Source organism: Apaloderma vittatum, unplaced genomic scaffold, assembly GCF_000703405.1.
Source record: "Apaloderma vittatum isolate BGI_N311 unplaced genomic scaffold, ASM70340v1 scaffold14800, whole genome shotgun sequence".
NCBI lineage: Eukaryota > Metazoa > Chordata > Aves > Trogoniformes > Trogonidae > Apaloderma > Apaloderma vittatum.
In genome coordinates this window covers 32,629-49,543 of record NW_009695127.1, presented here as the reverse complement: position 1 = coordinate 49,543, position 16,915 = coordinate 32,629, and the positions used below count along the sequence as shown (strand labels likewise).

The 16,915-nt window shown below is 38.2% G+C and overlaps 1 protein-coding gene across 1 annotated transcript; it reads right to left on the bottom strand.

The window, feature by feature from the left end:
* Positions 1-1,231: 1,231 nt before the first annotated feature.
* On the bottom strand, positions 1,232-16,469 carry YES1 (YES proto-oncogene 1, Src family tyrosine kinase). Its single transcript, XM_009870134.1, has 11 exons — positions 16,200-16,469; positions 11,988-12,087; positions 10,797-10,895; positions 7,128-7,231; positions 6,792-6,941; positions 6,436-6,591; positions 5,993-6,172; positions 3,518-3,594; positions 3,032-3,185; positions 2,330-2,461; positions 1,232-1,537 (listed from the first exon to the last, which is right to left on the bottom strand). Exons 1-11 carry the CDS (start codon positions 16,462-16,464, stop codon positions 1,329-1,331), a joined length of 1,626 nt encoding a protein of 541 aa, XP_009868436.1. The 5' UTR covers positions 16,465-16,469; the 3' UTR covers positions 1,232-1,328.
* Positions 16,470-16,915: the final 446 nt, after the last annotated feature.

Here is a 16,915-nt window from a genome sequence, read left to right as displayed (position 1 = left end):
ACCTCATGCAATTTGTTGAGTAAAAGACATGATGTTATTGCTTGATATGTCAGTAGCCAAAGAAAATAAATCTAGATGTAGTGTCAGCTGGGCCAAATGCCAGCAAATTTCAATATCACTCCGTTTGGACAGTATTAAATACATTTTATCCTTTCAGTTTTTAAACTTTCACATTTTCTTTTGCCTATTTTTAGTTAAATAATTCTGTAGGAAGGGCAGAAGTGGGAAGAGCAACTGCATGTAAGTGTGTCTTAATAGTCAAGAAAAGCAAAAGTGCAATCAAATCCCTGAATTAGTGACAGTTAGCATTTGTGGCACCCACCCCTGTTAACACACATAAAGCCACATACAACAGTACCAAACTTGTCTCTGAAAAAGGACTAACAAGTGGCCGTTTACCAGCTTCAGCCTTCCTTTCCTGGTGAGCTTTGTTCAGGGAAGTCTTCCCATACAAAAGCTCACTGTTGGATTGGCGTTTACAAGATTAAAGGCTTTCCCCCCTGATTGTATTACATAGCTTCAAGTTCAAATATCATCATCATACTTTATCAACACAATTTTATAAAATATTACCTCATTTCCTAGTTATCTTCATTACTCTTAATTAGCTATGCAGAAAGGAAAAAAGAAATCTCTCACGCTACTTTCCAGTTATATTAATACAAGTATTAACACAGTGCATTATGCTCTCTAATCTCACTATCGAGTTCTACCGTTTAGGTCAAGTTCATAATCCACTGTCCCAATTTCTCTTTTAACTCACCTAATCCTAATGCAGTCCAAGCAAGAGGAAGCTCGAAGATCAAGACTATGTATCAAATACAGTTGTACCATCTTTTTTGGGGGGTGGGGGGCACACACATGTAATTTTGAATACAGGGAGTTTTACAGAACTGGAATAGAATTGCTTGGTCCCACAAAGTTCTTCTGCTTTAAAGATGTCTTGCCCCAAGATCACTAACATCAGACAATTCCTGCTTTACCAGAATGATCAAATCAAGTTGGGAAAATAAAGGATTTGCAACATTGGTTTTTCTGCTATTGTTCACACCAACACTCATGTTTTCTACTCTCTATTTTCCGTAAGCTTCCTTTGGACCCTGAAAATAAGTTGGGAAAGAGGAAAAAATAAAAACATGTCATTGGTAAATTAGGTTATAACACTTTAAAAGTGGTTTTGTGCAACTGCATCATGAAATTCCAGTTTGCCATTAGGAGCATGCAAAGTAGCGAAGATTTTCTTTCCTTTGATTCCTTACAGACGTGAGGAATTCTTTGCAAGTCTTTTACATTTGGCAGATTTGTGCATGTTTATATAGACTGTTGGCTTATAAATTGTCTCCAGGCTGGTACTGTGGTTCTGTAGCAGTAAAGTAGTCCTCCAAGAAAGACTGTATATATTCAAATGTTGGTCTCTCATCAGGGTCCTTCTTCCAACACAGTTTCATTAACTCATGGAGAGACTCCGGGCAGCCTTGTGGGCAAGGCATCCTATATCCACGTTCCACTTGTTCCAGAACCTCCCGATTTACCATCCCTAAAAGGAAAGCATTTTAGCTCTGAATGACGTCATGCAAAGAACAGCTTCCCAAAGCTTTTCAGGCACCTCTCCAGCTGCAATGCACGTGATTCTACCATACAGAAGCTTTAGTGAACATACCTTAAAACAAATTATTTTTTTCCATTTTGCATTAAATACATTTTCTGAAAATTACTTCATGATACTGGCAATTCCTCAATACTTGGTCCTTCTTCCATTTGTATGCTTCCTCATTTGTACACTCTTCCACTGCCTCGGGCTTGTCCTTTCAGAAAGGACACTCAAGAACAAATACCTTCTGCCTGCCTTAGGTTCCATTTAGGGACCACTTAATTTGAAATCAGATCAAGAAAAAGGCATCATATACTTCACAAAACTGCCTTACAAATTCCAGTCACAGCAAAAGAGCTGACAAAATACATTGCATATGTTTAATTTCAAAAACCGGTCCGGCAGGTTTGCTCTACCGATGCTTACACCTTAGCCTGGGAAAATGTCAAAAGTAGAAATTTCAAGAACAGACAGATAGGAAAACACAGGGATACTCACTAATCCGAACTGAACTATCTGTCACATTTACAAATGCTATTATCTTAAAACTCTTTAAAAATGTTTATAATAGTTAATCTGTAAATGAAACAAAGTCTCTTTGTGAACGAAGGGACCAGTGAAGCGCGACTAGGTTTTTGTCTCTGCTTGTCAACTGTGGACTTTAATGAAGGCAAAAGGTAACTTCAGAAGGACAGAATACAACAAAGAAAAGAAAAATTTATTAAATTTTCCTCTTACCTGGATACGGCACTCTCCCCTTTGTTACCAGCTCTGTAAGTAAAATTCCAAAGGACCACACATCTGACTTGATTGTAAACCGACCATACAATGCTGCTTCTGGAGCAGTCCATTTAATTGGAAATTTAGCTCCTACAAACATTGGAAAGACAGAGACTCAATTTTTCTTTGCTTGTGCATCATTTGCTTATGCTTAAAAATATTTGAAAAAGAACACTGAACTCAAAATATTTTTACAGTTTGCTTTGTTGACAAAATTCAAGGTGGTTTAGTATTTTAATATTTCAAACTAGAAACCCGTTTCAAACTAGGGCAGTAACTACTGGCTACAATTTCTGGAAGTGACTAAGACATCTGGGATTCTTAATTAAATGTGTTTCAAAAAGTGGGATGATCTTCAGAATCTGATGAGCAACGTCTCTGGAATCTCAGCTCTCTTCTGTAGTAAGTTTTACTGAAAAAAATAACTAAAAATGACTTTTGAAAATATAAGCAAACTGCTTGATAATTTTGAACAGTAAAAAGTTTACTAACATTGCACTTAAGCGAGGGAGACACCTACATAAAGCTAAGAAAGTGCACTTACATCCATAAACTTTTTTCAGGCAGACAGAACACACAGACAAATTCTGCTAAATGTAATAGTTCTAAGTAATTTGAAGATAACTGGTTTTATTTATTCAGCAAACAAGTTGGTCTTACCTTGTCTGGCAGTGTATTCATTGTCCTCTATTAACCTTGCCAAACCAAAGTCTGCTATTTTGCACACAAGATTGTCTCCTACAAGAATGTTAGCTGCCCGGAGATCCCTGTGGATGTAGTTCATTCTTTCAATGTAAGCCATGCCATCGGCAATCTTAAAAATAAAGTTTTAGTAAAGATTATTTTTCATTACTATATACATTTCTCCCAAGCACTAAGCTGTACCCTTTTTACTTCAGCTCCATTCTTGTTTAAACAATAAGTATAGGAAGTAGAGCACAGCAAGAGCTCGTGACAGCACTGACACGAATGTGTCTGGCTATAGAGTATCTGCTAACTGGGAACTAAATTGTTTCTTTTTGACAAATCACAAACTTAGAACAGAAGACGGAAGACGATACCATACAACAGCCAGAGCATTCCATATTTATGCTTGACATCTTTCTCTAAGCACAAAATACATTTTTCTTTGTTTATACAATGTACCTGAGCAGCCATGTCGACCAGCTGTGGGAGTTTTAAGTATTTCCCTTCCCCTTCTTTAAGGAAGTCTAGCAAGCTGCCTGTAAAAGGGTTGGAGGTGGGGGAAGGAAAAAACACAAACCATTAATCTGAGCACAAAACATGACTGATTTTTTTTTCCCGAGACATGGCGATATACACATTCATTTCCCAAAACGTGTTTGAAAATTCATTATTTGACAGGATACATGACTTCATGACTATGCCTGTAGCTGACTCTGCCCTGATAACTAGCTAGTGAAAGTTTTATCCAAGTATTTTGGAATCCATTTCAATAATTCAGATAACAGAAGACTATTAAAGCAGACTGCTGTTTGATATGACAATAGATAAGGACTTTCCCCAATATTTTTGCTATCCATGTCCTTCCTAGCTGGACTTTTTCCCACAATAAGTTTTATGATTAAAGAACAAAAAAAAGCTTGTATCCATGACTTTGTTTTTTTCTGACAGCTTCAATTATATTCCAGATGAATTATTCTGAAATTGTTGCTTTTTCTTCCTTATTTCTTCCTATTCTTACGATGTATTATCTTCCCCCATTTATATAACACAATCGTGCCCAGAACATCACATGAGCAGTATCTGAAATCAGTTCCAAGGACCTGCACTCCTTTTAAGACAGGAGTCTTCACACACGTGGCAAAACTTTGTCTCTGACTTAACAGCTTTCTCTGCAGGTGTTACTGTGCCACAAGGGTGTGAGAAAATGATCTTTTTCTTAAGAAACTGTGAAGAATGATAACTAATCAGCCTCGCCACAGTCAAAATTACAACGGCAAAATTACAAGTGTGGTGACAGTGGACAAAAACCATGCTGAACTGTTGATCTTGCAGTGGAGTCATGGCTGTAGCCATGAATTAGATACCTCTGACGTGGCTTTAGTCGCTTGCTGTATTTTTGCACCTTTTCAAATGAAAACAGAGGCTTCCAAAGGCATTTTGAACCCTTAGCTTAGACAAATATACAACTCCTTTTCCAATTCTTTACTTCTGGTTTTGCAAGGTAACACCTCAGTTCCAGGTTTAATCTTTACTTTTTCATAGGCAGAATATTACAGAGCTTGTTTTTTTCCTTATTGCATTGCCAAAACCCATTTTCTGAACAATGAAAACTGATTTCCACGGCAGCTTTAAGATCTGAGAGGGAGACTGTCTAGTATTATTTAGGAACAACAACACAGAAAGAATGTTTTATATTTTCTATTCCTTTCTACCTTTTCAAACTTATACAACACTTAAAAACCCATTCGAACAGGACCCTCATCCTACTACGAATTCGTGGCAGAGTACTGAACACAAGCAGTCACTCTCCCGAACTTTTAACAATGTTTCTATTTCACAGAATCACAGAATGTCAGGGGTTGGAAGGGACCTCAAAGATCGTCTAGTCCAGCTCCCCTGCCAGAGCAGGATCACCTACAGTAGGTCACACAGGAACATGTCCAGGCAGGTTTTCAATGTCTCCACAGAAGGAGACTCCACAACCTCCCTGGGCAGCCTGTGCCAGGGCTCTGTCACCCTCACAGTGAAAAAGTTTTTCCTAATATTTTGGTGGAACCTCCTATGTTCCAGCTTGTACCCATTGCCCCTTTTCCTGTCATTGGACGTTGCTGAAAAGAGCCTGGCTTTGTCCTCCTGACACTCCCCCTTGACGTATTTAATAAACATTTATGAGGTCACTCCTCAGCCTCCTCGTCTCCAAGATGAAGAGACCCAGCTCCTTCAGCCTTTCCTCATAAGGGAGATGTTGCACCCCATCATCATTTCTCCCAAGGACAGCAAAATTTCTCTGTGAGGTGAACAGAAGTCTCTGCATTTTATAGAACTGGAATAACTGACTTGAAAATCTGCTGCTTCTTAACACTAATTTTCTTATGATGTTTATTTCTACATTCAGTCTAAATCTCTAAATCTCTGTTTCAGCAGCGGGGAGGGGGAAATTATATAGAGGAAGAGAAGGATGAAGGACTGAAAACAAGGAGGAGGAAGTCTTGAAAATAACCTCGATATGTTTAAAATTTACTATTACACTGCTGGAAAAGAAAAACTTAAAATAACCCCCAAATTCAACTGATTCTGTCATTGCGGGCACGATCTGTACAGAGACTCGTGTATTCTCATAACAGTAATCCCAGCTATACCATCCAACTTAAATATAACAAGCAGCACACACTAAAAAATGAAGAGACCGCCCCCTCAATCTTCTACTTGGAAGACTAGCACCCATGACACAGATGTGCAAAAAAATTCAAGCCCCACCTATGATCGGAACTGCTTCAAGTAGGTCAAGTGTTGCTCATTTTAATTTAATAAAAATTACCACTTATACTCCAGTCATCTTAAACCTAACATTAATTAAACATTTAAATTTTTTCTGGGATCTTAAATTTAAATAATCTTTTAAACATAGTATCCTCAAACTATTCTGTCACACACCTTTTGTCATGAATTCAGTGACGATGTAGATTGGTTCCTCAGAAACAACGGCATATAATGGAACAAGCTTGTCATGTCGTAATTTCTTCATAATCTGAGCCTCCTGTAGGAAAGCTTCTGGCATCATTGTACCAGGTTTCAGTGTCTTGATTGCTACTTTTGTGGTTCCATTCCACGTTCCTAGAGAAACAAATTAGATTTTATTCTCCTCTGTAATATCAAAGAGATTTTGTGCTGAAACTCTGCTTTTTGCTTCTGTTTTGCTAGCTAACAGTATAATTAGAAAATAGAACTATACTGAATATTATTTTTATGTGACTAATTGTAATTGATACTTTTCAATTCTTCATAATATTATCTTTCCAGATCCTAATACTGATTTATCTAAAATACTCTTACAACATTCACACAAACAACTGAAAGACATCACATTAAGATCTTACCCATCCATACTTCACCAAAACATCCTTGGCCCAGCTTAACTTCCAGCCTCAAAGACTCTCTAGGAATTTCCCAGGCATCTTTTGCTAGTCCCTGTGTTTGTGGTTTCACAGTGGGACACACAGTTGTTAGCTTATGACACAGCCCATCGGCATGTTCTGGAAAACACAAAACCAAGTTTGTCCTTAAGCAAGGGTAAGACCATAACACAAGTAACAGCCTAATGTTGACAAAAAGAACTAGTCCATTTACTGTTTGTCAAAATAAATAAAAAATATTTATAATTGCAAATTTTATGAATACGCTTTCTGCACAGCTTTTCTTACTCATGACAGGCACAAGATAGCATTGGGCTTACCTCTGTAGTGTTTCACCAGCTTCTGTAGAGATTCAAATTGTGCTCTGGTTGTGATATAGTATCCACCATTGTCAAGTTTTCTGATTTTGTAGTGTTTCACATTATCACCTCTGACCTCATCCCAGTCACGTATGGAAAGGGAATAAGCACCTAGGAAACAAGCCATACTGGGTTCTTCACGAAAAAAAATTAAAACGTACTTAACATATCACCCCCACTGTCATTACACACATACATCTGTGCACACACATATGTATAATGGGATAGACATAAAAATGCTTAGTATGTTCACCTTGGCAGGGTGAGTGGAATCTGAGATAGAAGAGATATACATACCTTTAGTGGTTTCACTCTCTCTTACTAAGAAAATGCCACGCTGGTTCCCAGGATTTAAAAGTAGCCTTTCTGCATCCTTCCTGCCCATCTTACCAAAATACCACCTAGAAAACGTTAAAGGAACTATGTGTAAGTAAAGGCTTCCTATGCTTTGGCAACCATATAAAAAAAAGACTAAGAAATCTCAAGCATTGACTGGACTACTAATATCCCAAAGTAGTTACAGATCAACAAAACTGGGGGCTGGTTAGCTCAGTTGGTTGAGCGTGGTGCTGAGAACACCAAGGTCATGGGTTCAATCCTTGTTCGGTCCCCGTGTGTTGCCTGATCTAGTTGCCCATGACAGGGAGGTTGGATGAAATGACCTCTAAGGTCCCTTCCAGCCTAGGCCACTCTATGAAGTAGAAACACAGGTCTTGGCACAGACTTAGATCTGCATCCATATAATCAAAAGATTAAGATGACCGATTTCTAGATGACTCTCATTTTTACTGTTTGCAAAATACACGTAAAGAGGTCTATAGCTGCAAATACTCCGTTTTTCTGATGGTTTAACAACGGACATCAACAGTTCTTAACATAGAAAGCAACACTCCCTTTCTGATTAAGTTCACAGGTCAAGTTGAATTAGATGACATCCTTTGGCAGCACACTCAAAACACTGCAGCAGCTGAAACTACTTTCTCTAAGAAGTTTGGGCAGTATGCTAGAAAACAATATTTAATGCAAAGTGGGTGTGTAATAAATATCATTGGATCACAGGTTCATTCAGGTTGGAAGGGGCCCTTGGTAAAGCCTCTTTCTGCAAAGTCTTGAGGGATGGACCCTGCACAGCCAGCATGGGCAATCTGTGCCCCTGCCTGACTATCCTCAGGATAAAAAGGTTTGTTCTTACACCCAGCTAGAACCTCTCCCATTTCAACCTCTATTACCTCCCATCCTTCTCTACCTCCACGGAGGGAGCATTTTTTTCTACTGACCATTTAGAAAAAGCACTGTGGTAGGTATCCCTGACTTATCCATGAGTAACACTCAATCTTTCTTGAAGTATGCAGATGTTTTAAAACACATGTGTTTTTTCTTGCCTTTCACAAAAGGAATTTCTTCTTTTATGTGCTTATCCTGACAAACAGCCTCGCCACAACTCTGTCCTGAGCCATTGATAATTTTAAGGTCCATCTCCCGGTGTATATTCAGACTTTGGAATAACATCTACTTCTAAATACATTTGTTTTGACTGCATGCCTCAGAAGTCAAAATGATGCAAAGTGTAACTTTAAAAAAATTATTCATTTGAATATTTTTTGAACTTCGAATATGAATTTGAACTGTTCTAGCATCAAGAAAATCTGCTTTCATGAGTATTGGGAGAAAAAAAGTAATATTGCAGACTGCTGCAAAACAATGGTTTCATGGATGAAACATTTTGTGGGGGAAAAATGTAGGTAGGGAGGGATCATTTTGTTGGCCTGTGCAGTCACTTGGGAACTTGAAACTAATTCTTATATTTTATTGTATTTGCAGTTTGACTGTTTAAATAAATGTGCAGAGACAGAATTGGATATGAGAGTACATACACTTGAGACAATTTGGATATAACCTATAATCTTACTGAAGCAAACTTGAACCCTAGGTAACTACTTCACATCAAAATGCCTCTTCCCCAGTCTACAACAACAATATACAAACTATATTGTGGAAAGCTATTTTATTTCATTACCTATAAAATCATAGCAGGGTTTAATTTTTCTTTGCATGAGCATTACACATTTATACTATTGTATCATTCAAAAGGCACATGGATAATATGAATCCTGTCACAAGCAGTTTGTGATACAAATGCCTTCAGGCTTAGAAGAGACCACTTAAAAGAAAATCCTAGCCACTAGGGACTGTGTATTGCTTTTGCACTTGTAACTCCAACTGCAAGTGCAACACAAAAACCTATAAATGCTACCAAAGCCCAGGGCTAACAAATGAACTTTATTGCAAATCCTGTGATGATATTCAATAAAATTAGCATTAGTTCTTTAAAATAGTTTTAAAAAGCTTCCTTACTCTCATCTCCTGTCATCACATAAACCTATGAGAAGTCTCACCACTGTTTTGCTAGTCTTTAGGAGCAACACTTTGCAGAATTCTTACTTTGCAAAGGGCTACCCTTTCCATTTTACCACCACTGCAGCTGTAATGACAATAAGCTTTCAATGCATAATTTGAAAAAACAAAACCTCAACATTTTTTCAAAAAATCCAAAGTCAATAATTTTAAAAGCAGCTGAAAGCCAAGGGCATAAAATAATAGCGCATCTTTGCTGTGATCACTTTTTTTAATAGCAAAGAGCCAGGTGAGAGCAGTCGCAACATGCTGCAGTCTCAGCTTGAGACTCAAGAAACACCTTGGAAATTGGGCACTTTTCCCAGGAGTGCAGTAGCAAACATAAAAGTGTGCAGAACATGTGTCAGGAAATTGCTTATTGGCAGTACCATGCCTGTATACTGAAGCAGGAGCTGTGGAGCTTTATATTTCTAGTACAACAAACAAAACTAATTCCTTGGAACAAGTATAACCTAAAACTGCACCCAAATTCACATTTCCCACAGCAACTTTATGAGATTCTGTAAGTGCTCTTTGTTTGTAAGTAAATGTAGGAAGTACTGGTACCCAAAGCAATACAATTTTCCCAATTCATAGTAGTCTTCAATGTGCCTAAGAATTTTGTCACCAAAAAGTTGCTATAGATTAATAATATCAGCAATAACTGCCCACACCAATGTGGGGTTTTCTTCCCAGTAGCTATGTTTTGGATTTAGGATGAGAACAATGTTGATAACACACTGACATTTTGGTTGTTGCTGAGGTGTGTTTATACTAAGTCAAGGACTTTTCAGCTTTTCACACCGCCCTGCCAGCTTAGGCTGGGGGTGCCGAAGGAGCTGGGAGGGGACACAGCCACGAGAGCTGACCCAAAGCAGCCAAAGGGGTATTCCATACCATAGGACATCATGCCTAGGATATAAACTAGGGGCAATTGGCCAGGACGGGCAAATCACTGCTCAGGGATAGTCAGGGCATCAATCAGCAGGTGGTGAGCAACTGCTTTGTGCATCACCTGTCTTTTCTTAGGTTTTATTTCTCTCTCTTTTTCCTATATTAATTTTCAGTATGACTACTATGATGACTGTATTTTGGTTTAGTTATTAAGCTGTTCTTATCTCAAGCCACAGGTTTTGATTTCCCCCCTCTGAATTCTTCTCCCCATCCCACTGGGCAGAAGGAAAAGTGAGCAAGCAGCTCCATGGTGTTTAGTTGCTGGCTGAGATAAAATCACAAGGTGCTACCAAGGATATAGCTGTTCTTGAATTAGGGTTTGGCAAGAAAAAACAAAGATTAAAGACAAAGTTGATGGTGTGTGAATTCTCTCAATTCTTCAGGATTGCATCCTCGCATCCTTTTTCCTTCAGCTGTACTACATAGAGCAAACAGGCATAAAACATTTACATGAGTATCCACCTCATACTTACTAAGTTATACCTTTGACACCACCCAGGTGCTGTCCTTTAATTAGTAGTATTATCATACTTTACCCTTAAATGCTACATACACATCACTACAGGGCACAACATGTAGAGTGGGCAGCAAGAACAGATTGAGAGTATACAGTCTTACTCTTCTGCTTGAATGGAGTCTGCAGGAGCCACATAATTGCTTGGGATGTAGCCTGTTTTTCCTGTAGCAATGGATCTTGCTTCCCACCAATCTCCTTCCCTGCAATGCAATATCAGTTATCTCTTCCACATACAAACAATACATCACTCCCTAGCACTTGTAACAAGCTGGCATATGAAAGGCAGGTTAAATTTTAGGTATCGTTATTTTAACTATGAAGGCATCTAAAATAGTTTGTGCTGCACCTAGATAGATATTTTATTCCATTTTAAGCAACACAAGTGGAATTTTGCATTTTAAAGATTTGGGTTTTGTTGTGGTTTTTTTTTTTAATGTAAAAGCAATTTACCAATATATGCAAAAAGCAAACCTACAACAAAATGTTTTATGGTAGAGATGTGTAAATAAACTTCACAGATCTCTAGTCTTATCTGCCTCTCCCTGATCATTCTGCCTGTATGCTGACAGTAAGCAATAAAGGAAGTAGAAAGTCAGACAATGAGAGAATTGGGTGAACAAAAACTGCTACACATATGAATTGGAACTATTACCGCAGCCAAAAGCTGGAAAGGAATCTTCAAGGTGAACAAATTACTTCATTTTCACTAGACTTCTAGAAATCAGACTGTAATACTGTAATGCTGCTGCAACTGAACTACATCATCAAACTACTCATGAGCTATCTGAGCATGGATTCAGTGCAGAAGCCAGCAAGACGTACTTCCACAGAGACATGTCCCTGTCTACGCGCAGGGCAGCTGCCTCCAGCACTTGCAGTACAGTGCTGCCAGCTGTGCCCACCTCCCTGTGAAATGTGGAAACCTGTTAGAGAGAATTGGCAAAGTGCAGAGCCTGGGATGGCACAGCGTGTCTCCAGCTCTGATGCCCCAAAGGGAGTAGCTGTGCCTCACTGGAGCAGGGAGTGAAAGGATGCCACTCAACCAACTGAGGAGGAGAGGTGTGGGGCTGCCCTCAGTCACTACAGTTCCACATCTGACCCCAAATCCTGACCTCAGCTTGAACGTTATTGTCCTACCAGTACCAATATTTAACCCTGTGCTTGTTGAACATTGCATGCATTCAAGGAAATAAAATAAATGAAAATCTACTCTTCACTGAAATAGGATACACAGATTTCAAGAGTTGAGGATCTGTTTATTCCCAGCAACCATCAAGACTAGGAATACTTACGTGTTATTTATTATCTGGAACCGTTCACCTTTCTTAAATGAAAGGTCATCTGTAGTTCTAGCTTCATAATCATATAAGGCCACAAATACAGTAACACCACCTTAGGAAAAAGAAAAAAACACACCATAAGACATAGCAGTAATGTTGCAACTCTTGATTTAAAGACTTGTCCGTGACACAGCTCATCAATTTTGATTTGGAAGCAGCTAAACACCTGGGCCGCATCTCATTTTGGGAGCTGGATCAATAATGGACTCATTTCTTAAGACAGAGGAAAGCCTATAAACAGACACCCTAAAAATATGCTTCCACACCACAAAACACAGCTAGATACATCACTGGAAGTACATTAATAACTACAGCATTTATATACAGAAACCTGCACACACATCAGCAGTAAAAAAGCCAGCTTCTGTATTAAGTGATCCTCTTGCTAAAAAATGCAATTCTAGAAGATCCTACAACACCACAACAATGAACCATCAATCGTTAATTTTTACAGAATTATTTTCCTCTTGAACTTAGCTATAAATAACTGATGTGTTCCCAGCTTCTGAGGTTAAACATCAAGATCTACTCAAGAAATTGAACTAGAAACAAAAGTAGTCTGTTGAGGACAAAGACATTTCTCTTCTTTAGGACTAATGATGGTTTTAATTCTTTTAATTCTTCCCACCAGTGAAGCAGACTCTTGCTGTGGACAATCCGTCAGTGCATTCCTCTAGAGAACAAGGACTGAGATAGCTCATGGGATGAGCAGCTGTGTCCCACCAACCTCAAGGACTTTGCTTCCCCTTCCCACTTCTGCCAGAGGTCACCCTGTTGAACATGTCTCATTAACAGGATACACATGAAACGATGGATGGTAGGGAGGCTGCTATACTTATGGTAAGGAAACATTATCTATACTTAAAAGAACTAATCTAAACTGGGCTGGAAGATAAAGAGGGAAAGGAGAACAGGATACATGAGATGTACAAGCAACGAGCAAAAATGAACTATGTACCATAAGTAGAAGAAAGTTAAAATAGAAAACTGCAGATGGTCAACTCAGAAAGACTTTTTAAGCTCTAGAAATGTATTTCACAGTCTAATAGACATTTAAGAAGCCAAATGACAGTCCGTGCAATAACCTATTTTTAAAAGGATACTGCATTTATAACATGCATTTATATACACACCAGGATATATACAGAAGACCACCACCTGAAACATGCTACAACTAATTTTTTGATCTTGCAGTTAATATGATAGTGAACAGAAAGAAAGAATACATAATGCAACAGATATTGTCTACAACTAATATTATTTTACAGTGTACATGTTCTGATGTAAGAGTTCCTAATTACTTAAATATTTTCATTTGATTCAGAGTCTTCCTATGATTACACGATCTCAGCAGGCCTCAGCTGAAAATGAATTTACAGTTCCTCTAGGAAAAATATAACAAAAAATCCCCACAGGAGGTTATAGTAATTGAGGGTTTTCTTTGAAGTGTGATTTATGAACTGAAAATTAATTAGAATATTCCCTAGAAGTTAACACTTCCTAATCTAAGTTAAAAATCAACAGTTCTACCAATTTTTGCCTACCTGACTGTGTTGCTGCATTATTTTAGTGATACAAACTGCTACATGGAGGAAGAAAATTTTGGGGATATAATACCATATTTGGACAAACAGAAGTGAAATGTTATGGAAATAAACCATCCCCAGAGAGTTCTCCAGCACATGAAGAAAATCAATACTTTCTAGTCACAATATCACAAAGGTTTTTAACTGCACATAAAGAAATTTCAAAACAAACTGTGCAGCATTTATATAGAACTAACGTGGGAACAAGAGATTAGTTTCTCCACAAAGTGTAGCACTAGTCAAAGTAATAGATTCAAATGTAAACCATGCAGTAAGAGAATTATCAGTAATTATTGATATTTGTGTAGTCAATTATTTTTAAAGAAAGAATTGTAAATCTTGATTTCAACACTTCAGTTACCATAAAACATCTCTTTATTCTCACTTGTGTTACTTATATCAAAGAATAATAAAAGACTTAGAGAACAGCATCAGTGCAGACTGTTTTAAACACCAAGTATCGCTCAAATGACTTCTGAAGTCCCTTGCGACTGTATTCTTTGTGAACTACTGCAAGGTCATGCAGTTTAGCTGCTCAGGCTATTTGTAGTCATAAAATATCCCTTAAGGGTTATCTTTTCATGCTCTAATCTAGGCCTGGTTTTGGAGAGAAGACTTTACTTTCTCGTTCAGCATGAGGATTACAGAGCAGTAGCGCTTACACAGCTTCATTAGAAAGCAAGAGCAGTGGTCCACTTTCCTGGTTTGATTTTCAGTAATATTCTATGGAATCAAAGTAACTGATGACTGAGAATATGTAATACAGGAGCAGTGCAACTAACTCGAATTTCTTCTCCTTTTCAGAGGAGTAAAAGACGGCTCAACTCTTTTCAGCCTCACTAGAGACCATGATGACAACCTTATCATCCTCTTGTCAGGCATCACTGATGGACTGGGTAAGTACTGCTGACACTTACACCCTGTTTGACAAGCCCATCTATTCTCTCTTGCAAAACAAAGGACCTCAGAATGCGATCCAGTGTTTTATATGTCACAAATACAGGAAAAAGTACAGAAAAGCTTACAGACAGATGAAGTTCATCATCTTATTCATTCACAAAACCACACGATTTTGACTGATCTAAAAACTGCTGCTGAATGTACCAAACAATGCTGGCACAATTTTTTTTTTTGAGCGCGTATGTTTGTGGATTAGCTATCTTTACAAAAGGAGAAACAGTATTACATGTGTCTTTAATTTTACCTGGTTGCAAAATGACAGAGGCATTCACTGAAGTCAGTCTGCCTGCTAATAACTGAATCCACACTCACAAGATTCAAGACTGTATTTTCTTGAGAAATCTCTCCTGTCGACTCTGGTCCAAGATAAAACACACTTAACTACCAGTAGGAACAGGGCCAGGCAAGAGAACATCGCTTCTGGTCTCTGCAGGGAAGGATTTGTGGTACCTGGCAGGAGGAACTACGCCCCTGATGCCTGGTAATGCCCAGGAGTGCCTGCACGCACTGCCGGAGACTCCCACATGAACAAAGAACCAGATCTAGTAAGAATAAATAGACAGAAGTTCTTGGAGGAGATGAAGATTTCTTTAAGCATGATAAACTTTACTTCGCTGAGCTAATGAATAAAAAGAAATGCTGCCCTTATTTAATTTCTGCATTTCTAAAGGGATTCAGAGCTGGCTGAAAAGTTTGAGACAGGACAGATGTCCATTTTAATTATTTGGTTTTTAATGAATTCCCAGAAAGGGAATACGAGGTGATCATTACCTGACAATTCGTATTTGTTTTTCTGAATTGCTTAATGTCAAGGTCAGAGTGGGATTTCACGGATCTCAAGCTCCTTGTGTTTAAAAGATTTTTAAATGCCACTGTGATGAAGCTAACATTTAAGCACTGTAGTTTTACTAAGTGGAAAAAAATAGAAATAGACTAATAAGGAATTATTTACTGTGAAATGTCTGTGCAAAGTTTCTCTCAAAAGATAATGAATTACAGCTTCTTCTCCAAAATAAACTGAAAAACTAAGTGAACTATGAGGATTATCAATGCTCATGTAATGAAGTTTTAAGATTTTGATATAAAAGTAGGTTCACAACATCAAATGTGCATATTGCTTTAAAATGCTTTTTAAAAATCTGGTTTTACATTTCCAACTTTGGTTTTAATAAGACCACTGTTGCAGGTTAGGGCTGGACCAGCCATTAAACATGGACAGACACTCTCAAACCCCCTCTCCCTCACCAAACGGGAAGGAAAAGGGAGTGAGGCAGAGAGACTTAAGAACTGGAAAAAGAAAATTAAAACAGCTTTAATGAATACAGAAATAATAAAAATACTGAATTATATAAATATATACAAATTCAATACCAAACCCAACGCCTCACCCCCAATAGCAATCCACACTGATGCTGCAGAGCAGGTGGCACTGGGGAAGCCCCAGCCTCAGCAGCACAGGGGAGCTGGATACAGGAGCTGGATTCAGGAGCTCAGGATTGGGATCAGAGGCAGAAGATTGGATGGAGTCCTCCCATTGCAGAAGGGAGGCCATTGCAGAAGCTATAATACTACTAATACCAATAATAATAATAACAGCAGCATTTTAAAAACCTCTCACCTGTTAAAGTACTAGGATATGGACTTGGCACAGCTGAGAATGAAGATGATGCTCCTCCAAAGGGTGTCATTCCTGAGGGCCCTCCAAAAGGAGTCATGGAATGACTATTAAAATTAACTACTGATCCCTTTATTGACGGTGACTGTGTTGCTTGACTGGAGTCTGATCCGTAATGGCTGACGTGGGAAATAACAGGTTCTGGAGTATTATCAGTTCTGTATTTCATGGCTGGACCTTTATCTTCTTTGCTTTTAATGCACCCCATGGTTGCTTCTGGGAGAATGAGAGGAAAAAATAACTGTCAAAAGATGCAACACAAGAGATGAACTTAACACAGACTATTCCCAAAAAGTTACTGAAAATGCTGATTTATTACTAGTTAAAAAACCCAAAACAACACCAACCAATCGCTCTCATGTGCGGTTTATAAACTCTGATGAAAAGTGTTCTGGAATAAAACCTAAGTCATTCCCAGACTAGAGAGGACGTAATTATTTTCCCTTACAACAACACATATTAACAGCATATTTGGATTATTCCTCATCTCAGTTCCTTGGTGGACTGTAACTGGTAAGACAGAAAAAGAAAAAAAAAAGGAGACAAACAACAGATGAGGAAAAGATACTGAAGACCTCTACAGCAGGGCACATGGGGAAACAGAGGTATTAAGTCCTGAGTCAATTATATGAAGCAAATCCAAAGCAATTATACAAATA

Excerpts from the sequence above, each read along its gene's own strand:
- YES1 (XM_009870134.1), bottom strand. The coding sequence starts at position 16,464 with ATGGGGTGCATTAAAAGCAAAGAAGATAAAGGTCCAGCCATGAAATAC. Across the intron at positions 6,173-6,435 it reads TTTTGGTGAAGTATGGATGG|GAACGTGGAATGGAACCACA; the intron begins GTAAGATCTTAA and ends TTGTTTCTCTAG. Across the intron at positions 1,538-2,329 it reads GGGGAGAGTGCCGTATCCAG|GGATGGTAAATCGGGAGGTT; the intron begins GTAAGAGGAAAA and ends CTTTCCTTTTAG.